The 24,318-nt window shown below is 42.0% G+C and overlaps 1 protein-coding gene across 1 annotated transcript in view; it reads left to right on the forward strand.

Moving 5' to 3' along the window:
* The window catches only part of SH3GL2 (SH3 domain containing GRB2 like 2, endophilin A1), a 203,260-nt gene that overhangs the window by 172,190 nt on the left and 6,752 nt on the right, over nucleotides 1-24,318 (forward strand). Inside the window, exons 4-6 of the mRNA XM_053656124.1 lie at nucleotides 20,784-20,927; nucleotides 21,783-21,916; nucleotides 23,803-23,961. Coding sequence (XP_053512099.1) covers nucleotides 20,784-20,927; nucleotides 21,783-21,916; nucleotides 23,803-23,961 — 437 coding nt within the window. The remainder of the gene's footprint in view (nucleotides 1-20,783; nucleotides 20,928-21,782; nucleotides 21,917-23,802; nucleotides 23,962-24,318) is intronic.

Below are 24,318 nucleotides of genomic sequence, written 5' to 3' on the forward strand. Positions count from 1 at the left end.
TGATCATTCAGGGTGTGGAACTGGGCGCGATGCAGAAGGGGAGACTCAGTGCTCATCCCTGCCCCCCCTAGCAGTGAGCACCCAGTTTTACCACCTCTTTCCTCTTCACCCCCCACTCTGTACTTAGATTTTATTCTGAGCCTCATTCCACTGATCACTTAGGAGGCTGGGAAGGTTTTAGCAACTCTCTGCCAAGAAAGGAGGGAAGGCATCAGAGATTCTCTGGAACCCATGGCTTGATCATCATAGTTCACAGTGATATATGAGTGGTGTATGTGTGACTGTGCTCTGCTGCTCTCCATACTTCTCCATATGTTTGAAGTATTTTTAATCGAAGAAGTATAGCATCACTCAGCCACCACAGATGAGAAATTGAGTGCAGTAAAATGCCCCACAAACTGGGGTTTAACCAGTGGCATGCTGCTCAAAGTTTAACAACTGTCTGGGGGAGAGAGGTTCGGGCTGCATGCTGAGGTCTGTCCAGAAAGTATCCAGCCACATACTATGAAAAGTAGAGACATTTGTTGAAGAAGATTCAAAATACAGGAAACATTGTGCACAGGGCAATGACACCTCAGTTCCCTTCAAAGTAGGCACCTTGGGACCTCACACAGTTTTCCCAGATGCCATCACCTGGCCCATTGTATTCTCCTTAATCTTATCAATGGCCTGAAATCTCTTCCCTTTCAAAGATGATTTTAGCTTGGAGAAAAGCCAGAAGTTGAGGCTCACCAAATCTGGGCTGTAGAGAGGCTAAGTCTCTTTGGTGATTTGATGTTTCACAAAAAAACCTCTGCGTAAGACATGATGCCTGAGCAGACATATTATTGTGAGATGAAGCTGCCAATCACTAGTTGTCTATAGCTGTGGAATTCTGAGTCATCTGAATAGTTTCTGCAGAGAAATGTGTTCCAGCTTTATGCAAAATTTGATGCAGATTCATTGTTCTACTTGCTCCGTCATTTTGAGTGCAATGGCCACAAAGTATATATGTCACCCAATGGCATCTACTGTCTCCACTGGCTAGTACAGTGAAGGCATCATTGTTCACTCATACACATTCCATTCAACTCTCCTTGACAGGTTACATCGATGCTGCACAAACCATTCTCATATTAGCAGTGCTTGGACTTTTTCTAGAAAGACCTTATATATTGAGGACATGGAGGCTCAAGGAAACTAGAAAATCTGTCCAAGTTCTTACAAACTAAGGCAAAGGCAGGATTCAGGATAAGGTCCAATGCCTTTTCTCTTTCCCAACCTTTTAAATCCTGTGAGAATAAAAGTTGCAGGTGGAGACCCCCCCAAGTCTCCATGAGGCCCAAAGAAAAACATTTAAAATCTTTGTCTGAAGGCCTTTACCAGTGGCTGGAAAATATACCTGGTGTATATCAGAATTCCTTAGGAAACTATTCTATTCTATTCTATTCTATTCTATTCTATTCTATTCTATTCTATTCTATTCTATTTTATTTTATTTTATATTTTATTTTATTTTTTATTTTTTTAAATAAGATTTTATTCATCCATCTTGAGAGGGGAAGGGAAAGAGAGAGGGAGAGAAACAATGTATGGTTGCCTCTCATGTGTGCCCCGTTGGAAACTGGCCTGCAACCTAGGCATGTGCCCTGACTGGGAATCAAACCGCGATACTCTGGTTCTCAGGCCTGCGCTCAATCCACTGAGCTACAGCAGCCAGGGCTATTAGGAAACTATTTTAAAACATATATTTGAGCCACCCCCCCTTATGTCTTGCCTATTTAGGATACTCTGGAGATGTGGATAAGCACGTCTGAGCATTGGAGTCTTACCTTTTACTGGTTCTGAACAATCAATATCCTTGAGTCAATCAGCTTAATGATTTTTAAATTTTTCTCTGCAGCCCAGACCTTTGCACTATGATACAGACTCATGTATTCTAGACCTACCTGACTCCAATAGGATGTGTAGCCACCTAAAACTTAATGTGTTCAAGCTAAACTCTACATTTTCACTATCAACTCATACTTGGTCTTCCTACGGTATTCCCCATTTTAGTGAATGCAACTCTATTCATTCTTCTATTTTCTCAGGACCGAAACCATTTGGTCACCTTTGATGCCTCTCTTTGTCCCCTACCCTACATCCAGCCTGTCAGTAAATTCTGTCAGCTCTGCATTCAAAACATATCCAAAATCAAACCACTCTGTTCTGAGCCACCGTCATTTCTAGCCTGGATTACTAAAAGAGGCCCCTACTGGCCTTCCTGCTTTCATTCTTACCCCTGTAGTATATTTTGTATGTGAGTCCTTTTCAGTCTAAGTCTGATCGTGTCACTTTTCTCCTCAAAACCCTTTAATGTGTCCCCATGCCATTAAAAATAGGACCCAAAGTCTTTAAAACGATGAGAAGAACCTTAATTTGTATGAGCCTGGAGATTTTCCAGTCTCCCTCAACCTCCACATCCTCAGTTCGTGCATGTAGACCGTCCCTCTGTCTACAGAAGGGAATGACCCAACAGAACCACAGGGCCGTGGCTGTTGTGAAGATTAAGTTTAAATTGTTCCTATAAAGCTCCTGGCTTATGCTTAACACTAATTAAAGGCTAATTCCCACCATTGACATAAGTGACCAGAAGAAAAAGAAAGCTTTTGTAGAATTTTATTTCATCTTGATTCAGAAGGGGGAATTTTCTAATGGCCTGGCCTTCAAGATTACAGATGTTTCCTTTTTTATTATGGCTTAATAATATCCCACTATACAAGGGGGAACCCCTGCAAAAACAGAGTTATCTTCTGGAGGGCGGGCAGGCCCTTGTAGTACAGGCTCCCCCTACTAGGTGAGTTTTCTAGGAAACTCTGTATTGGTGTACCACCTGGTGTTATGAATTTTTTGAAGACTCTTTTAATATGTTTGCCCATTTCATGATGGGTGATTTATGAGTGTACCTGCATACACCACACTGAGTGTTCAGCAGTTTTTGACCAAAAATGTCCTGACCCCCATGCCCCACTCTCCCCATTCACCCAGTCTCATCCCAATGACATTGTTTTGTTTCCCTGGATGAAAAAAGTCCTCAAAGGAAAATGTTTTGCTGGTGTAGAAGAGGTGAAACAAAAAATGGCAGAAACACTAAAAGGCATAAAAAGTGACAAATACAAAAACTGTTTGGAGCAGTGGTAAAAAAGTCTTGATAGGTGTATTGTATCAAATGGAGAGTATGTTGAAGATGACTGAAGTTTAAATACATAAGAGTAAATATATAATTTTTAATAAATCGATTCTACTTTTTGGGGTCCCCCCTTGTGATTTTCTTGAGGATAGTGCTTTTTTGACTTATTTTAAGGAATCTTTGCATACTCTACAGGTCATAAATATGTTATCCTATATCATTTTCTGAAAGTTGTACTGCATTTCCTTCCACAGTTAGAACTGTAGTCCACCTGGAGCTGATTTTGGGATATGAGTATGAGATGCAGTGACCAGTCAAGAGTCAGTATTTTTCCTTATGGAATCTAGATTACACAGTACTAGTTTTGAAGGAATCAATATTTTAAAAGTTCCTCAGGCGATTCTAATAAGCAGCCCACTATTTTCCTAAAATTCTCCCAGATACCTCTCTTCTTTCTCCTCAGTCATCTGGCCCTGTTAATCCTGTCCTCCAAAGGACCCCACAACCCCTCTCTTTTTCTTCCTCTCTCTCCTTAGAACTCATCTGTTACCGTGGAACTGGTCTGCCTATCTCCAGTGTCTTCATACTTTGTGAAAGCCCCTTCCCACTTTCCCTATATTGATAATAGGAATATTTTTTCCAAATCTAAATGTGATTTAATTTGAATTAAAACTCTTATAAAGGTCTCAATCTTAACGAACTCTGTCCAAAACCTTTGTCGGGAATTGTCAACAAAACAGAACCCAAGCTTCTAAGGAGGCCCATGACATCAGAGGCCCTTCACAACCTGGTTCCAACTTTGTGCCCTCTTCACCTAAGCCACAGACATTTTGACATCTCCTAAGACACCAGGCACTTTCATGTGCCCTTCTCTTTGGCTCAGGTGCTAGCATGTCCTTTCTCATCGCCCTGCCTATAGAGCTCACTCTTGAGCACAGCTCCCATGTCCCCTGCTTCATGAGCCTCGCCAGCCCAACTCTTCTAGGCAGAATGCATTGCTCTTTCCCGTGATTCCCTTCTAGGCAGTGCATTGTAACCTTGTCCACGACATGGCCCACGGTGCCTGTCATCTCAGTGAGTGGAGTGCTTCCTGACTCTTCAGCTGCATGGGAAGCTCACCGAGAACAGAGGCTGGCCCTTGCATCTCTCAGAATCCCCCTGGGATAGTCCCTTTCACATACTAGGTACTTAATAAATACTTGTTATGTTAATTTTACCACATAAAAAAACTTTAAAAAGTAGATATTTGGTAAAAATCAATTCAATCAGGCAGTGCAAATTCAGAATTTTTCTGTATGGGGAGGGGATACTTTATTGTTTCCATTGTAACTTATTTATTGATTCTTACTAGTTTGATCTTATCCATCTATCAAGAGCTCATAATTTAGCTTAAGAACCCGTTTTTGTTGGGGAAAATGGGAGCCTATTTCCTGATTATGGGAGATTGTGTTGATGAGTTTCTTGTCATTTTCACATCAAGCAGTTTCTCATGGCATCATTTGGCCATGAATTGCTGCTAAAGAGGCAAGTCTGTGTGAGGGCTGTGAGCAGGCCAGATCGCCGTCAGCATGGCCTGATCATCCTGTCAGATCACAGAGTTAGAGTGTAATTAGATTTTATCAGCAGCCTCCAGCTCCGTTTCAGAGCACAAGAGGAGGTCATTATGCTTTTAAACAGGGAAGTCTTTTTCTGAGAATTTGAAAAAATGATGTATGCAGAAGAATTTCATAAAAAATTTAAACTTTTAAATGAAATTGTTCAGCCCACAATTAATATTTAAGTACCTGCTCTGTGCTCGGCCCTATGCTAGAATCCAATAGGATGCAGTTTCACAACTTGTAGCAGGAAACAGACGTGTAGAAAAGAGAGAAATAAATTATTATGTGAGATATGATCAATGTATGTACAGGGCACAGTGGAGACATAAAATGAGGGAAGGGGTCACTCACGCTTCAGTGCAGTAGAGGTAAAGGGTGACTGGGAACGACTTTGTGGAAGAGGCCCGCCTGGTGGTGTGTAAGGCTACTCCAAGAAGGACAGTTCTAGCAACTTCAGGAAGTTGCCAGAAGTCTCCTGTGGCTGAAGGCCAGGCTATACTTTCTTTGAGACATCTTGTGTCTTAGAAGAATCACTCTAAAGAGAGGACATGGAAGGATTTTAAGAATTTTCCAACTGTCTCTTTTTTCTCAACTTTTTATGTATGGAGAGCCTGAGACTCGGAGTTGCTTAACTCATAGAAAATCATGCAGCAAACTTGCTGGCATGTCTGGCACTCATAGAAATAACTAAGATTTCTTGAATATTTATCACATTATGTCATTTAATCCTTATATCAACCTGATCCAGGGAGGGGGAGGTACCATTTTACAGATGAGGTGACTGAGCTCCGAAATCACCCAGCAAGGAGTAGAGCCGGGATTTGGACTCACCTAGTCCGACTCCAGAGTCTGTGTCTTAGTCCCATTTTGTTAAACTGGTTCTCCTTTCGGCAATTTTTTATGCAGTAAGCAGCTAACTCCTACCTACAGTTATTCTCTTTTAGGTATATCCCAAAAGCATAGATTTGCAGAATTAAAATATTTACACTTTATTGACTCACTTCAGGACTCTGTCATGGGTAGATCATAATTTTTTTGTCAGTTAAAATATTGGACCATCAAACTATCAGTCAGGGTTTAATCAGGGCCACAAAGCTATTGTGGATATTATGAAATGAGATTTATTGTAGGAATTAGAATTTGTACAGTTGTGGGAAGATCTGGGTAAACAGAGGCAACCCCCCCCCCCCAACGAACTAGAGCTGAAGAACCAGAAATAGGTTGCCGCCAAGTCCTGACCCAGGTAAATGCACTCAGGAGTCTGGGAAGTGTCAGGATGGGTGGGGTAGGACAAAGTGGCAGCTGAACTACAACCCGGAAAAGACGGGTGACGTCAAACCAGGCAGCTCAAACGGCGAGCTTTGCCAAAATGGATATCCGCATAGCAACCTGAGCCCGAGGAGAACCACCACTGATATATTGCCGCTTTGTTCAAAGGGGACTGATCCCCAGCTCCATGAAGAGAGCCAACCAAAATAAAACCCTTTACATTCCCTGCTTGGGCGTGGCTTCTTTGGCCCCACTTTGCGGACTGGAGAACCTCGCCCAGGTGCACAAACCCCAGTAAAGCTCTATACTGCCTAACTTTGTGGTTGATTGGCATTTCTTCCTCAGCGGAGCCTAAAAATCCTTTCAGGGAGTAGGCTGTTTCCACTGCTAGAACAGGACTGCAAAGGGCACTGGTGGGAATGGTGTGAAAGGTTGTTGGCTCTTCGAGGTTGCTGTCACAGAACCAGCCACTGGTGTTCTGGAACAGCTGTGGGGTTCGGTTATCTGCCACCAAGAAATGTGACTCCCAAGGCAAGAGGTTGTTGAAAAAGGAATTTAATGAAAGGTTGTACAGATTTAGAATAATGACAGGTTTCTGCCATTAAATCCCACTCCTTTTAAAAAACACCCCAAAACAAATAGCCTCCCTCTGCCTTGCCAGACCAGTTTCAGAATACACCACTGAGAAATACCATCTTTCAGAAAAACAGAAGTCTGCAGCTCAACATTCCCAATCACAGTCCAGCTCCAAGCATCCCTCACATATCTGAGTTCTCCCAACTCTGTCCCCATCTGCTCCTGACCTCCAGGCAGACCTCCAGACCTCGCTGCAGCCCCCTCAGACACCATGTTACTTGGCCTGCTGTAATTTAAATGCTCGGCTCTGAACTTCCTGCGTGGACGAACATCCAGCTCTTCTATGGTGTGTTAGTGTCTGCCATTTTTGTCAGCTCTCCAGTGGCTTTGACCCTCTTTTGGCTGCCATCTTCAGTCAGGGCAAGAGTTGCCAGCCCAGGCATCTGGGATGGGCATCTGCCCCCACAGCTCCTGCAGACACAGTGTGAGCTCCCCACCCCACACCCCACCCCTGCTGCTGCACACAGGTTCTCACAGTCAAGTACACCATTTGCAGCTTCTGCAACTCCTTCTGGGCTGTTAATCTGCCTTTATTATGCAATGTGCCTTAAATGCTGTACTTTCTGCTTTTGGGGCATTCTTTGCCCCAACCCCCTGTGCTTTTTTTCAGGATTTGGGGTGTTTTGCTATTTTCAGGGGACCCGTGCTCTGTACCCCATTATATTACTACCTTTGAAAGTTTGCAGCCAGAGGTCTGTGGCGGGCGGGCCTGGGATTACCGTTGGTCAGCAGAATCAGCATTTGAGAAGAACTGGACATGGAGTAAGCCTGAACCAGGGCAGATGAAACCCAGATGCAGATGAAACCTCTGCATCTGCCTCTCACCTCTTCTCTCACCAGTGTTAAGGCTGCTGCTTCACCTCCACCTCCCACATCTTGCACAGCCTCACTTTGGACCAACTCTAACTGGGGACACACAGGGAAGGGATTCTGGGAAATGTAGTTGACAGTGGCAGACTCCAGCACAGATAGCTGCTCACAGAAAAGAGAACATGGAAGGGGAGACAGGAGTGCCTTCTCCTATCTCCAGTTCCTGTTGCGTGTGTATATGTGGTAGTAACTCTTTTTGCTGTTTGTCATTGAATACCAGTAACAAACTTGTGAATGAAGTGGTTTTTTAGAGATACACAGCTAAAAAGATTAGAGCCTGAATTTTTACCTATGTTTGTGTAAGCCCAAAGCTGACATTTATTTTAACACACTGCTGCTTTCCATGAAAGACAAGACCAGTTTTCCTGTTTATTCATTTGGATTCGGAAATACAAATTAAAAAAACTAAGATTTAGCATAAGTGCTGAGTTTTCAGCTTTCCCAGCTCCTTAGCACATTAGATAAGCAGCCTGAGGAGAGAGAGCAGTGACTCATGCAGACTGCACTTCCAGTTCAGAGGGAAAGGTGTGTGTGCTCAGGGCACGCAGAACTGTTTTACTCTCGGTGGAGCTTCGACTCCCTTAGGCTGTGCCCAGAATTAGAAAGCTCATCAGGAATTATCCTCTAGAGTTGGACGATGATTCCACTTTGAGCCTTGGCTGCCCCTGTTTGTCTCCCTTAAAAGATAGCATTGACTTTGAGGCAAAAAAAAACCCCAAAAAACAAAAACTACCACTTTGAGCAGAAGAAAAAACATTGGGAGCCCGTCTTTAGAATAGATTAGCCTTTTATGATCATACGAACTTTGCTTTCTGCTCTTTAAATTACCTGATACATTTCCTTCCAGGAATTAACTAGATGTGGACTCATCAATCCCTTTCCTTCGATGGTGTTTTCTGATGGCATTTCACCTGTTAATCCTTATTCCAGGGAACATGTCTTAGGTGGAGCTCTTTGGCTGAAAGACCCTCGAGGCTAGAGCAGTGCTCAGATTGATGAGTAGTGTTTTTCCAGTTTAGCTACTAAGTTAGTTATACTGGGGGAAAAGAAAATGGGAAATATTTTAAATTTAGTTTTTATAATAGAAAGAATACATGTATATATTATTGAAAATGATATAGTTTTACAAAGATTTTTACGGTAATAATAATTTTGTTTTTCATTTTTTAACTTCTTGTGTGTATTTCACTAATTCTTCCAAATCCTCTGCCACACATGCATTTTCTCTCAAAATGCTGAAGCTTGTCAGGTGTTCATCATCTTTGAGGTACCTGATGCTACATTCTGGAGTGATTGCTATCTTAATTTGGGTTCCTCTAGAATCAGACCATAAAGCAAGGATTTGAGCACAAGTAGTTGATTTGGGAGGTGATTCTAGGAAACCCTGCTGGAGAAGTAGGGAAGGGGAGGAGGCGATAAACGAGGTATTATACAGCAAGGTGCAGTGGTGGACAACTACAGCTTGATCCTTCTGGGGACATGGGGAGTTTACCGCTACCCTGGAGGTCATGGCCCTCTAAGCTGCACATACCTGGTTGTATGTGGTGTCTGTCCACTACAGTGGGCCTCAGTGCCTGACACTCTATGACAGTCTTGATGTAACAGGGTGCAGCCAAGAGGGGGGCCCCAAATAGGGATTTGGAATGGGGTCCAGAACCCAGGGTGTCTAGGACATATTAGAAAGACATAGAAGATGTCCTCATCCTTACTCCCCCCCAACACACACAGGTGTGAGTTGGGAGAAGGGACACATGGAGCAGAAACCTGCAGAGCTGTTTTGTACAGTTACAGCTTTGCAGCTAACCTCTGGCATGGTCATTTAACATATCTATAATCTTTAACTGGTTGCATAGATATGTTAAATAGCCGTGGCCCAGCTTGGAGCCAGGGGGATGGCAGTTACTTCCACCCAAGAGGTAACTGGGGGCAGGTTCCCCAGGTGACAGTGCCTCCGTGAGAGCTTGGAGATGATTGGCTCCATCCCCCTGGGGTCCACACCTGTCCAGACCCACTATGGCAGCCCAGTAAAGCTGGAAGAATACGGGAGTGCTGGCAAGTGTAGCTGATTGTGGGAGGAGTCAGAAATGGGGCTGAAGAGGAGGAGGATTGGTGCGAGGATTTAAATGGAGACAACAGCAGCCATTGAAGGGAGAGGCACACGCTTCTGGCAGAGTGGGGACCCCCACAGCCATGTGAGAGAGACCTGTGCTGTTGGCCAGAGTGAGGACCCCCGCAGTTTGGGTAGAGAGGGTCATCATAAGGCTTTAGCAGAGAACCGCCACTCAGCTTTGGCAGAGTGGTGACCGCCCCCCTCCCCGCAGCTTTGCTGAAAAGAACCATGCAGTTTTGGCCAGAGGCCAGGGGGACCCCTGCAGCTTTGGTAGAAGAGGACCACACGGCTTTGGGGTGCTCCTTTTGGTTGTGTTGTCTGGGAAGCAGGAGAGACTTTGCCTGGAAGAAGGGTAAAAAACTCTTCCCAGTAAGCCATGAGAAGGTGCCACATGGCTTTGGATTAATTAGAGATCCTGCCTGGACAGCGACACAGCTGACGGTGCCAGCAGCCTGTAACATGGACGCCTACTTCTTCTCCTGAGATACGGTACCCCGAATTAGGGCAGGAGGAGAAGGGAGCAATGTGGGTGGCTGTGGGTATCCAAAAGGACTTTGATATTTTAATGAAGACATTAGGTCACTACTTTAAGCCTGTATAGCTAAAAACATTTCCTTTCCTTTTCACAAATCTCTGGTGTCCAGAGATGTCTTTCCTAAGGTGGTGGACAATTGAACCTAGTAGGGGGTCCTTTTGGTAATAGTATAGCATACCCCCCTTTGCCCTTGGCCCTGTGCTGTAATAGTTTTTGGCATCCCTGGGTGGGCCAATAATTGCTGCCCCCCTCAGTCTGTTCTGTAACATTGAGACGTGCCTTTTCATCACATTCACTTCTTTCCTTACACTTGGGTCCCTCTTTCTAGATTCCCTGCCTGCCTTGATTTACACTCTAATTTTGGTAGAATGTCTCTCCCATTAGCTTGGGAAGAAAAATAAATTAAGACATGTCTGTGCATTTGAAAATATCACTATTCTACTTTTATACTTCACTGATAGTCTGAATGTAGAATTACAGATAATTTTTCTCTAAGAAACATTGTTCCATTATTTTCTGAGAAAATTTCTCATGTTCATGGTTTTCTTATATTCAGTGACCTTCTAGTTCTTGATATCTTATATGTAACCTATCTTTTTCCACTTTGGAAGTTTTCGGGAGTTTCTCTTTGTCCCCCAGTGGTTCTCGGTACAGACCCTTTAATCCATACTGCTAGACATTCCGTGCATCCTTAACCTGGCAATGCACATTCATTAGTTCTGGGAAACTTTCTTGAACTTTTAAAAAGAACTTCTCCTATTTCTGTTTTTTTTCTTCCTTTTTCATAACTTCCATTATTCAGCCTCTAGACCTGGACTGATGCTGACATTATGCTTGCTTTCAGATTTTTTTATCTTTCTTTTTTTTTTTACTTCTACTTTTGAGATTTGCTTCAGCTTTATCATCTATGCTTCCGTTGATTATTAAATTACATATTTTACTTACATTCATATTTAAACTTAAATTAAAATTATATTTTAATTTTAAGTGGGTTTCACCGTCTCTCTTTTTGTTTTATGGATAAAAGTATGTTAGACCCCTGAGAATATTAATGCTAGTTGTTTCATCCTCCCTGAGTTGTTTGTTTCCTATAATTTCCTTCTTTGTTTTAGTTCTCTCATGTTAGAAGCTTTCCTCAAAGTCTGGTGACCTGGTTGTCATTTCCCACTTAGCGTGTAGGCCAGCAAACTGTGTGGGGGGGAGGGGTGGGTGATGGAATTTACCAACTGTGATGGCTTCATTCTGGGGTGATCACCCAGGGACTGTTGCCTTAGGTGCTTGCAGCTGTGTCTCTAGTTTGTACCCACCTGGCCAGAGGATACAAACCTGGCTGCCAGGTCTCTGGGGTATACGTGGAGGAAGTGGACTCACAAGTCTTACCGTTCATATGTAGATCGGCCCTAACGCCCTGTTTTCGATATGGAATCGTACCCTCAGCAGGGTTGGGTGTCTTCTCTTCTCTTAAAAAATTCTATTTGATGGGCACACCTTATATTCAAAAAAAGAAATAAATTTTCTAGTTCTCTGTTAGCTTCAGAAAGCTCTCAGCCATGTGAGCCAAAGGATATGAAAGTCTCTTAAACCAATGCCATGATGAAAATGAAAAAGACATTGGCGTTTGGGCTAACTGTCACTACCAAATCCAATAAGGAATGACAGCGATTGAATCTTTATGGGCACTTTATTCAGATGGCCGGTGATCTGAGGAGGCAGTACGTTCGCACCCAAAAGAACTGTCTTGTCTTTTCTTTCCAGGCCAACATTTTTATAGCAGGGAATAAACAAGGTGAAGTGAGGGGGTTTGAATTCGGGAAGCATTAGGTGAAAGAGACTGCAGCATTCTTGTCTGTGCAGTTATCTGTTCCCGGAGATGGGTGGTCGTCTGTCTCTCCCTGGAACACAGTGGCCCAGATGCCTGCACTGGTCCCCAGGTGGTAATCTCTAGCAGTGCCCCAGGAGGTCTGCTGTTTTCCTAGGAGCCAGGATGGGCCTAATCTCTCTGTAGTTTCTGAAACAAAAAGCTTTAACATATACATTACTTACTAGGCTTCTAACTATTTACCTTAAACTAAAATTTTCCAACTTTCAAGCCTCCTATCAATGATGGCATACTAGTTCCCAAGACACCCACTCATTCATTTATTTTCTTCAGCAGACGTTGTTAAACGTCTGTGTGTGGGGCTTTATGCTACCGTCTCTGGGGACAGGCAGGGCAATGTACCAGCGCCCTGGCCTCATGGGCCAGGGGAGAGACTGCTGTCGGGAAGCTTTTCTGCAGCAAACCCAAGGCAGGGGGGCTCGAATTATGCTGTGAGAAAGTAGAGGTGGGGGCATAGTCAGAGAGCTTGTAACAATTTGTAAGAAAGAGCGAAGCTCTGGGGGTGGGGGAAAGTGCAAAGGAAAGAAACCAGGTCCCTTTAGAAGAGAAGAGGAGGGTCCTGGGGGGCACAACCAGCTGGTGAAGCAGTCCAGGCTGAGACCATGTTATAGGAATCCTCGTGTGTTAAATTTGTATCTTCAGGTTTACGCTCTGCTTCTTTAACGTGTTGCTTTTAAAATAATTTTTAAATGATTATGCTAATTTGTTTATTATGACGTCACCTATAAGTGGAACATAATCAACAGAATGAACAAGCAAGCAAAATATAACCAGAGACATTGAAATAAAGAACAATCTGACAGTAAGCAGAGGGGGGCAGGGAGGAGATAAGGGGGAGCCATTAAGGAACATGTATGAAGGACACATGGACAAAGCCAAAGATGTGGCTTTGAGGGTAGGGAGGGGGGTGGGGGTGGTGGGATGAAAATGTAGACAATTGTACTTGAACAACCATAAAAAATGATTATGCTAAGACTTAAAAATTGTTTGTTTTTATTAATTTTATTTAGTTATTTTTCAAGTACAGTTTTTTGTCTATTTCTCCCATCCCAGCCCCCCCCACCCCATGCTCCCCACCTCTCTCCCATTTCCACACCCCCCCCTTAGTTCTTGTCCCTGTGTCCTTCCTATTTGTTTCTCCAAATCCCTCCCCTTTTTTCCCCTTAAATTCCCCTCCCTCTCCCCTCTGGTCAGTGTCCCCTTGTTCTCTATTTCAGTGTCTGTTTTTATTCTGCTTGCTTGTTTGTTTTGTTGTTTAGCTTCCTGTTAAAGATGAGATCATATGGTATTTGTCTTTCAACACCTGGCCTAGTTCACTCAGCATAATGCTTTCCAGTTCCATCCATGTTGTTGCAAAGGGTAGCAGCTCCTTCTTTCTCTCTGCTGTATAGAATTCCAATGTGTATATGTACCACAATTTTTTGATCCATTCATTTACTGATGGGCACCTAGGTTGCTTCCAGCTCTCGGCTATTGTAAATTGTGCTGCTATGAACATTGTGCATAGGTTCTTTAAAATTGATGTTTTAGGGTTCTTAGGATATAATCCCAGCAGTGGAATTGCTGGGTCAAACGGCAGGTCGATTTTTATTTTTCTGAGAAAATTCCATACTGTTTTCCATAATGGTTGTACCAGTCTGCAATCCCACCAACAGTGAACTAAGGACCCCTTTTCCCCACAACCTCTCCAACATTTGTTGTTTGTTGCTTTGTTTATGATAGCCATCCTAACCGGTGTAAAGTGGTATCTCATTGTGGTTTTAATTTGCATCTCTCTGATAGCTAATGATATTGAGCATCTCTTCATGTGTCTCTGGATGTTCTATATGTCTTCCTTGGAGAAGTGTCTGTTCAAGTCCTTTTCCCATTTTTTAATTGGGTTGGTTGTCTTCTAAGAATGGAGTCATGTAACTTCTTTGTATATTTTGGAGATTAAACCTTTGTCTGAGGTATCATTGGCAAATATGTTTTCCCATACAGTTGGTTGTCTTTTTAATTTAATACTGTTTTCATTAGCCACGCAGAATCTTTTTATTTTGATAAGATCCCATTTGTTTATTCTTTCCTTTATATTCCTTGCTCTAGGGGACATATCAGTAAAAATGTTGCTGCGTGAAATATCTGAGATTTTCTTGCCAATGTTCTCCTCTAGGACTTTAATGGTGTCACGGCTTATTATTTAAGTATTTTATCCATCTTGAATTTGTTTTGGTGTATGGTGTAAGTTGGTGCTCAAGTTTCATTTTTTTGCACGTAGCTGTCCAGTTCTCCCAACACCATTTGTTGAAGAGGCTATCTTTACTCCATTTTATGTTATTGCCCCCTTTGTCGAATATTAATTGACTGTAGAGAGTTGGTTTTATTTTTGGGCTCTCTGTTCTGTTCCATTGGTCTATGTGCCTGTTTTTATGCCAGTACCAGGCTGTTTTGATTACAGTGGCCTTGTAATACAGTTTGATATCAGATATTGTGATCCCTCCTACTTTGTTCTTCTTTCTCAAAATAGTAGCTGCTATTCAGGGTTGTTTATGGTTCCATATAAATTTTTGAAGTGTTTGTTCTATGTCTGTGAAATATGCTATTGGTACTTTAATAGGTATTGCACTGAATGTGTATATTGCTTTAGGTAGTATGGACATTCTGATGATGTTAATTCTTCCAATCCATGAACAAGGTATATGTTTCCATTTGTTTGTGTCTTCCTTGATTTCTTTCTTCAGCATTGCATAGTTTTCTGCATACAGGTTTCCTTGGTTAGGATTATTCCTAGGTATTTTATTTTTCTTTTTGCTATATTGAGTGAGATTTTTTTTCCTGATTTTTGCTTCTGCTGTTTCATTGTTGGTACACAAAAATGCCTTTGATTTCTGGATATTGACTTTGTAACCGGCTGTTTTGCCAAATTCATTAATTAGTTCAAGCAGTTTTTGGGTAGAGTCTATAGGATTTTCCATGTACACTATCATGTCATCTGCAAACAGTGACAGTTTTGCTTCCTCCTTTCCAATTCGGATGCCTTTTATTTCCTTTTCTTGCCTGATCGCTGTGGCTAAAACTTCCAGTACTATATTGAATGGAAGTGGTGAAAGTGGACATCCTTGTCTTGTTCCTGATCTTAGCGGAAAAGCTTTTAGTTTTTGCCCATTGAGTATGGTGTTGGCTGTAGTTCTCTCATATATGGCCTTTATTATATTGAGGAATGCTCCCTGTATTCCTACTTTGCTGAGTGTTTTTATCATAAATGGGTGTTGTACCTTATCAAAAGCTTTTTCCGCATCTATTGATATGATCATGTGGTTTTTGTCTTTGCTTTTGTTTATGTGATGTATTACATTTACTGATTTGCGAATATTGAACCATCCTTGCATCCCTGGGATAAATCCCACTTGGTCATGGTGTATGATCTTTTTGATATATTGTTGGATGCAATTTGCCAATATTTTGTTGAGGATTTTAGCGTCTATGTTCATCAGCGATATTGGCCTGAAGTTCTCTTTCTTTGTTGTGTCTCTATCTGGTTTTGGAATTAGGATGATGCTGGCTTCATGAAAAGAATTTGGGAGTTTTCCATCCTTCTGGATTTTTTGGAATAGTCTGTGAAGAATAGGGGTTAGCTCTTCCTTAAATGCTTTGTAGAATTCTCCTGTGAACCCATCTGGTCCGGGGCTTTTGTATGATGGGAGTTTTTTGATTACTGCTTCAATTTCTTTTGCTGTTATTGGTATGTTTAGATTTTCTGCTTCTTTTTCATTGAGTTTTGGAAGATTGTATATTTCTAGAAATGTGTTCATTTCCCCTAGGTTTTCAAATTTCTTGGCATACAGTTCTTCATAGTAATTTCTTACAATCCCTTCTATTTCTGTGGTATCAGTTGTAATCTGTCCTCTTTAATTTCTGACTGTGCTTATTTGTGTCCTCTCTCTTCTTTTCTTGATGAGCCTACTTAAAGGCTTGTCTATTTTGTTTATCTTCTTAAAGAACCAACTCCTGGATTCTTTGATCCTTAGAATTGTGCTTTTGCACAATATTTCCTTCCTTCTGCTTACTCTGGGCTGTCTTTGTTGTTGTTCCTCGAGTTCTTGCAGGTGTAGGGTTAGGTTGTTTGTTTGAAATGTATCTATCTTCTTTAGGTAGGCCTGTATTGCTATAAACTTCCCTCTCAGGACTGCCTTGGCTGTGTCCCATAAGTTTTGGGTTGTTGTGAGTTCATTTTCATTTGTTTCCAGAAACGTTTTGATTTCTTCCCTAATTTCATTCTTGACCCATTCGTTGTTTAATAGCATATCATTCAGTCTCCATGATTTTGGGTGCTTTGGATTTTTTCCTTTGGGGTTGGTTTCCAGTTGCAGTCCCTTGTGGTCAGAGAAGATGCTTGGTATGATTTCAATTTTTCTTGAATTTTTTGAGGCTCGTTTTGTGTCCTATCATGTGGTCTATCTTTGAAAATGTTCCATGTGCATTTGAAAAGAATGTGTATTTAGCTTCTTTGGGATGAAGGGCTCTATATATATCAGTTAAGTCCATTTCATCTAGGGTGTTCTTTAATGCCACAATATCTTTGTTGATAATTTGTTTGGAAGATCTGTCCATTTTTGATAGTGGGGTGTTAAAACCCCCCACTATAATTGTGTTGCTGTCAATATCTTTCTTGAAGTTCTCTAAGATTTTCTTGATATATTTATGGGTGTCCTTATGTTTGGTGCATATATGTTTACGATGTTAATGTCTTCTTGGTGGATTCTTCCCTTGAGTATAATGAAGTGACCTTCTGGGTCTCTCTTTATGGCCCTTTTTTTGAAGTCTATTTTGTCTGATATGAGAATTGCTACCCCAGCTTTTTTTTCTTGTCCGTTTGCTTGGAAAACTTGTTTCCAGCCTTTCAATTTTAGTCTGTGATGGTCTTTTGCCCTGAGGTGGGTCTCTTGTAGGCAGCATATGTGTGGGTCATGCTTTCTTATCCATTGAGCTATTCTGTGTCTTTTGATTGGAGCATTTAATCCATTTATGTTTAAGGTTATTATTGATAGGTACTTATTCATTGCCATTTTTGTACCTGTGTTCCTCTGTGTCTCTCTCTTTTCCTTCCCTTCCTTAAAGCAGTCCTTTTAGTACTTCCTGTAGAGCTGGTTTGGTGGAGGCGTATTCTTTTAGACTTCTTTTGTCTTGAAGCTCTTTATTTGGCCTTCTATCTTGATTGAGAGCCTTGCTGGGTAAAGTAGCCTTGGTTGTAGGCCTCTGGTTCTCATTACTTGGAATATTTCTTGCAATTCTCTTCTTGCTTGGAGTGTTTCCATTGAGAAGTCAGTAGCTAACCTTATTGGGGCTCCCTTGTATGTTATTTCTTTTTTCTCCCTTGCTGCCTTTAAGATTCTCTCTTTCTCTTGGAATAATTTTGCCATTTTGATGATGATGTCTTGAAGTGGGACTTCTTGGGTTCCTCTTGATTGGGACTCTCTGTGATTCCTGGATTTGTGTGACTTTTTCTCTCATCAAATTAGGGAAATTTTCTCTCATTACTCATTCAAATACATTTTCTATCCCTTGTTCTCCTTCTGGTATTCCTATTATTTGGATGTTATTGCATTTCATATTGTCTTGCATTTCTCTTAATCCCTCTTCATTCTTTCTGAGCCTCTTTTCATTTTCTTGCTCTTTCTGTGAGATGCTTTCTACCTTGTCCTCCAACTTGCTAATCTGATCCTCCGCATCTATCCTACTTTTGAAACTATCTACTGTGTTCTTCAACTCGGAAATTGTATTCTTCATTTCCTCTTGTCCCTTGCTGATATTTTCTATTTTTTTTCATGTTGATGTAGTTTGCAGAGAGATCATTGTAGTTCCCCTGTAGTTTCTGATAGCTCATTGTGAGCTCTTTGAACTTCGTAATAACCAGTGCTTTGAATTCACTATCTGATAGTTGATTGGCCTCTATTTCATCAAATATTCTTTCTGAAGTTTCTGCTTTTTCTTTCATTTGGGGATTGTTTCTTTGTTTTCCCATTGTTTGAGACTCTTCTTGTTAGTCTCAGCTTCTAAAATTGGTCTGTTCTGACCCCCTGGGCTTATGGTGTGAACTTCTGTGGTATGATACCTGTGAAGTTCAGTGGTGCAGACTCCTTCAGGTATCTTGATGTTCCCTGTCTCCACCTACTCTCATGCTGGTCCTCTCTCTGGTCCCCACACTGGTTGCTACCACTGCTGAGTGTCCCGGCTCCCCTAGCTGACTCCCTGGCACCCGCAGCTGACTCCCTGGCACCCAGTCCCATCACTGTGGCAGCGGCACAGCGGCCTTGAGTGTCCTGGCTGCAGTACCTGACTCCCCGGTGTCCAGTCCCGTTGCTATGGCAGCGGCACAGGGGCCACGCCTTTAAAATTGTTAATACTGAGGTCTGATGATTTTTTTTTGTTTCAGCAACATAGAAGTTTTACTAATCCAGGATTCTTAATAGATATTAATGACTTTGTGAATGAATTTAAAAGCAGTCTCTTTAAGTGTGTGTATTAGGTATTTTAGATGATTTGCAGAAATAAACTAATAGAATATGGTTTCCTCCCCTTTCTTATCAAACTGTAGAGTGTATTCAAGGTGTTCTTAAGTAATTAGTAGAAGAATAAGGCTCTCCATGATTGATCAACATTAAAAATGATGAATTTGAAAATCAGCCTAAGTATGTTAAAACTAGTATAATTACTTCTGATAATTACTTACTAGAAAACAGCTCTGAACAGAACCAAGATAAAAGCACAGACCATCATCCAGCTTTCGTCAAAGGAGTCAGTCTGTAGCGCAGAGTGTGAAATGGTCAACACAAGATTTGAGGGGATTAACCGTCATGTGTGGGTCATTACTCTTTCTTTCATCTCCGCTTATCCTTTTTCCTTCTATTTATTTGGCTCTTCTTATTGTCTGCTGTTTGTTTCACTTTTATTTGTGCTGCTGTTACTCCCTCTCTGCATCCCCGGGACCTTGTCCACAGTCACTATCACTGCGTCCACATGGTTGTGACCACTGTTCACTCCCCTGTGAGCACCTGGATCTCAGCTGTGGCTTATTGTAGAAAAAGCTTTGAAAATACACTCTGATGATATCATTCTCTTAAAAAATGTGTGATCATTTTCAATTTCATGTGACATTTTCAGTGTTTGAAGTTTAACATGTATGATGCATTTTCTATGAGAAACAGTAAAGACAATGTGAATTTTACATGTTTTCCAGTTAACACCAGGCTTTGCCTAATGCTTTTAACCTGACTAACTGCTGGCCACTATGTGATTCTAAGCTTAAAGTTACTTCCCTCCAGAATTTTTCTTCGCAGTGCACACCTCAATGGACGAGGGTGATGCTCTGCTTCTGTGACTCACTGTGATCCCCCTGAATGGCACTCAGCACACACAGTTCACTCTGATTGCTTCGGAAATAGACACTACCCTCAGTTTACTATAAGCTTTGCAAAGGCTGGGGCAATAGCTGTTTTGTTCATTGTCATAGGCCTGGTGCAAGGTTCGGAGAGGGTCTTCTCGTAACAACTCTCCTTATCACCAAGTCTCAACATTTGAAGCCTGAAGTTGAAATGAAATCCTATTTGAAACAAACATTCAAGATTCATTGTCAGCCACTGAATGCTGGAATTGCTTGTAGCTGTGATTTGACTCAGGAGTTTCTATGCTGATAGGATCCTGGGCACATTCCTAGGTTCATGTACCATCGCTAATAATTAACTTGAGGAACCTAGGAATGTCACATCAAGTCCTTGGCTTTACCAGTATATTAGTAAACCAGTTTCTTCCACTAAAACTGTAATTGCTGTCTAGGCATCTTCTTTTTATAAAAATAAAAGCAGAAATGAAGTTGAAATGCTGTTTTTTGTGGCACAGAACTAATTTTCCAATGCAGTTATGTGCTAGAGAAGTGATTATTTTAAATGAATACAGTATTTCTGTTCTTTGTGAGTCTGTTTACTGTCAGAGTTTTAGTTAAGAAAATACTTCTGTTTTATACATGGTGTAAGCAAAACATGGCATAAGGCCCACACTGTGAGAATTAATTAATTTTCTGCTTTAGTTCATGGACTCCTAAACTTCACATACGAAATTAGAACTCTAATACTTAAAAATCACACAATCCAGTAGTTTTCAGAACACTTTCCATGGGCCCCCCAGCTCTACAGAGGCACTTCCAGGACCACCACAGTGCAGAAAGGCAGGGCCCGGACCCGGGGGGTGGGAAGAGCAGTGCGGGGGGGGGGGGGGGTGCTTACCCAGAAGAGCTTCACCTTTTCTTAGTTCCTCTTAAGATTTTGAGAGAAGGGAGAGTTTAGTGATTAAAAAATGTATGTCTATGCCTGTGTCTCTCTATGTCTGTGTCCGTGTATCTGTCTGTGTGTCTGTGTCTATGTCAATGTCTGTGTCTGTCTGTGCCTGTGTCTGTGTTTGTATGTCTGTGTCTATGTCTGTGTCTGTGTGTCTGTGTCTATGTCTGTCTGTGTCTGTGTGCATGTCTGTCTATGCCTCTGTCTATGTGTCTGTCTGTGTGTCTGTGTCTATCCATGTCTGTATCTGCCTGTGGACCAATCTCTTCATGTTATGAATGAAGACACTGAAGCCAGGAAGGTGAACATGTGGTTTTCTGTAGCTGAGCTGATTTATACACCGGTTAAAGCCTGATTCTTCATCAAGCCCTGTTTCTGCTTTATTACATTGCCTACCTTGAAAACCTATAATTTTTTTGCCTTCAGCTTCCAGAGCTAAACTCAGCATGATCAACACCATGTCAAAAATCCGAGGCCAGGAGAAAGGGCCCGGCTACCCTCAGGCGGAAGCGCTGCTCGCGGAGGCCATGCTCAAGTTTGGAAGGGAGCTCGGGGATGATTGCAACTTTGGTAATGAGTGCTTTCTCATGTGCTAATTCTCTCCTTTGACCATGGGGAATTTAGGGTAAAAAACTCTAGGAAATCACTCAAACCATTTTATAGTTTGATTCTCAGTTTCAGGTCTGTACATATGGGGCACAAATTTGTTTTATAGTTGTTTCACCAGTATTAGTGTGATTTGTTATATGAGTTTTACTTGTTTTATGTTTCCCTGAAGAGATCCCAGTATGTACAGAGGCCGTTTGACATATCCAGGTACCTAGACACTTGCTATTACGTGTGTCTGGCACTGGATATGGAGGCGGAGCAAATAGCCACAGTGAGTATGAGTTAACACAGCGCCCAATGAGCTTTCCCTTAGATCTCTGCCCTTTTGTTTGTGGTACCAGATTTTGCCAGCTCTGGTGAGACATGGTTTATTCCTTCACCCCTTTATCCTCTGACCCTCAGCTAAACACCTTCCATTTTCCTTCCCTTGTGATGTGAGGTCTTAGCAAATGAAGGCCCTTTTGGATGTACCCTGCTCTCTTGTTCCTGATAGTTGCTCCTGATAAATGTATTGGCCTTGAGTAGGAAAGCCAGTAACTATAAGAGAGGGCAGAGAGCTCTCCAAATCGCTTATTAAAGGACCAGGAGAATATTATGAGCGATACCAACCCCTTGGGGGCATTGAGTCTGTTGCCGGTATGGACTGCTTTAGGCAGAAAGCATGCTGGTCTCTGGAAGCCGTTAACATACCGCCATCTCGGTTGTCTTCAAGAGACAGTGGTAATCCACGGGTTTTCTTCTGTGATGGGCCCTATCAATGCAAATGCATTTTACCTCTGTTCTTAACCACCCAAGGGCTCCCCTCTCCCCTTGCAGGCCCAGCACTTGGCGAGGTGGGCGAGGCCATGCGGGAGCTCTCAGAGGTGAAAGACTCTTTGGACATGGAAGTGAAGCAGAACTTCATTGACCCCCTTCAGAACCTTCACGACAAAGACCTGCGGGAAATTCAGGTATCTGCAGCTAGTCCTCGGGGAAGTGGGCAGTTCTAATTGTGCAGGCGCAGGCACCCTTTTCCTTTAGAAAATATTTTTTAAGCTTACTGTGCATGGTGTCATCATTGGCCACATGAGCTGCAAAACCATCCAGCAAATACATGGAAAGAAGCCAGAAATGCACACTTTTGCTCTGCTATTACGATAGTATCACCCATGAATATTACATTTGACTTCTCCACATCCAGTTTTCAAGATTTCTTAAGGTTTCTATTTTCAAAAGGATATTTTTTCCATGAAAATACACAATTTTGTTATTTATTCTGTGTTTTTCTGGGCTGAATTCACCCTCTAAATTGCTACTTACACTAGTTGTTAGCTTAAATACATAGTTATTCTATCACTCTATAAAGATATGTTTTTATATTTTCCTAACAGTTGTTAGGATTGAGAAAGATTATGCAACTCTTCTCTTCCTAAAACATGTAGAACAGTTGAACTATTCCAGACAGAGTTCAGCTAGCGTGCACTCTGACTCAGTGTGTGATGTGTGTTCATTCATTCCCTCAACAAATATTTGTTGAGGCTGTCTGAGATTTAATTTTCTTTATTGTGAAGTGGACTGCCATTACTTGAAGTCTCTGAGATTTTTTTCTTCTGGCTTAAATCTCCTTCAGCCCTACCACTTGTTCAAGGTTGCACATTTAGTAAGGGGCAGATTCACTCTAAATCTAAAATGTTAATTGTGACTCCAGTGCACTGTCCTGTGGCTGACTGCAAGTTCCAATGTGTTAAAATAATTTTCCTACAAAGGAACAAACATTTAGCATGTGTCAGAGTGTGAGGACCCAAAGATCGGAGCGAGGACTGGAGGCGGGGTGTGCAGTGGGAGGGGAGATCTAGGCGGTTGGTCTCTTTTCTTCTCCTTTCTTCACCATTCCCAACTCTGTTTTAATCTGCTTCTCTGTCTTTCTAGACACACCCAAGATCAAGGGAATTCCAGCACGTTTTTCTACTTATTAGTAATGGGACAACGCAGCTTTTAGGAAAAACGTGCTTTGTAGCTCTGGGAAACTACTTTTTCACTTGGTCACTAAAGGTGCTGGGCAGAGAGGCTGGACAGACATGTGGTAGGGGCTGTGCAAGGAGGGGCTGAAGTGCACTGTGGGGCGTTAGGTCTCATCTAAGGGCCCTTCCGAGTCAGGTTTTGTGACGGAGTGTGACATGGGAGACAAATCGGTCCCCTGAAGGCTGCTTCAGTCAACTAGGGTAAACATTAAGATTTAGATTCCTAGGTCCAGCCCTGGATATTCTAATTCAGATGATCAAGAATCCAAATTTTAAATAAGCAATCAATAATCAGTAAAGCAATTCTAACAGATTAGATTACCTCATGGAGAAGTCCTTTCTACTGCTAATGCTCTATGATTCGAAAATCAGGAATTCTGTTCTTTCTTACTTCATTTCAAGGCAAGTGGATTTTTTTTCTGCCTTCTCAATGAGATACCATTTCTTCTGAAGATCCTGGGGATTTGTGGCCCCTGTGCTTTCCACATGTAGAGCCGGTACTTACCTTCCACCTTCTCTCATGGAAGGAAAAGGCATGGTCCAGCTTGGCTTTGTCCCAGCAAGGGCAGAATAAGTCAATTGATAGATAGCAAGCAAGCACTGGTATTTCTCACAATTTCTTTCCTGCTCTTAATTATTTTTAAAGGTGTTTCCCCACATTTTTAGCCTTTGGAAGTGTTTGTCCCACTGATGTGAGCTATTTTAGAACTGGTGATGTGGTATTTTAGAAATTAGCCTGCCTCCCTTTGGAAGCCAACGGCCATGGTGGGGAAAGGAGCTCCAAACTGGCCTTTCCCACAAGTCCTGTCACAGCACATCCCTGCCTTTCTTTTTAGCATCATCTAAAGAAGTTAGAGGGCCGACGCCTGGACTTTGATTATAAGAAGAAACGACAAGGCAAGATTCCTGACGAAGAACTCCGTCAGGCTCTGGAGAAATTTGACGAGTCTAAAGAAATTGCGGAGTCGAGCATGTTCAACCTGCTGGAGATGGATGTGAGTGGCTCTGCTGTGGTTTCCAGTGTGATCTTGCCTTCGAGGTGCAAAAGGAGTGTGCTAAAGGGTTGCGTCCTTAAAAACATTAATATCTGATCACACCTTGAGGGGAGAACTTCAGTAGATGGTTATTTCTTTAAATTACTTGAAATTATAAAGTAGATTACAAGTGGTAGAGTTTTTTTGTTGTATTCCTATAGTTGGATTTAACTACATTTTTGTCTGCTAAAGGTCTTACCAATAGCGAGGAGATAAAGACTGTTTCTGATGACCCTTGTGTCAGTTCAATGACTCAAAAAATATTCGTGAAATACAGAGCAATTGCTCTCAGATTGTATAAGAATATCAGCTAAAATA

The sequence above is a fragment of the Artibeus jamaicensis genome, unplaced genomic scaffold, assembly GCF_021234435.1.
Source record: "Artibeus jamaicensis isolate MK-2021 breed Jamaican fruit bat unplaced genomic scaffold, CSHL_Jam_final scaffold_1964, whole genome shotgun sequence".
Classification (NCBI taxonomy): Eukaryota; Metazoa; Chordata; class Mammalia; order Chiroptera; family Phyllostomidae; genus Artibeus; species Artibeus jamaicensis.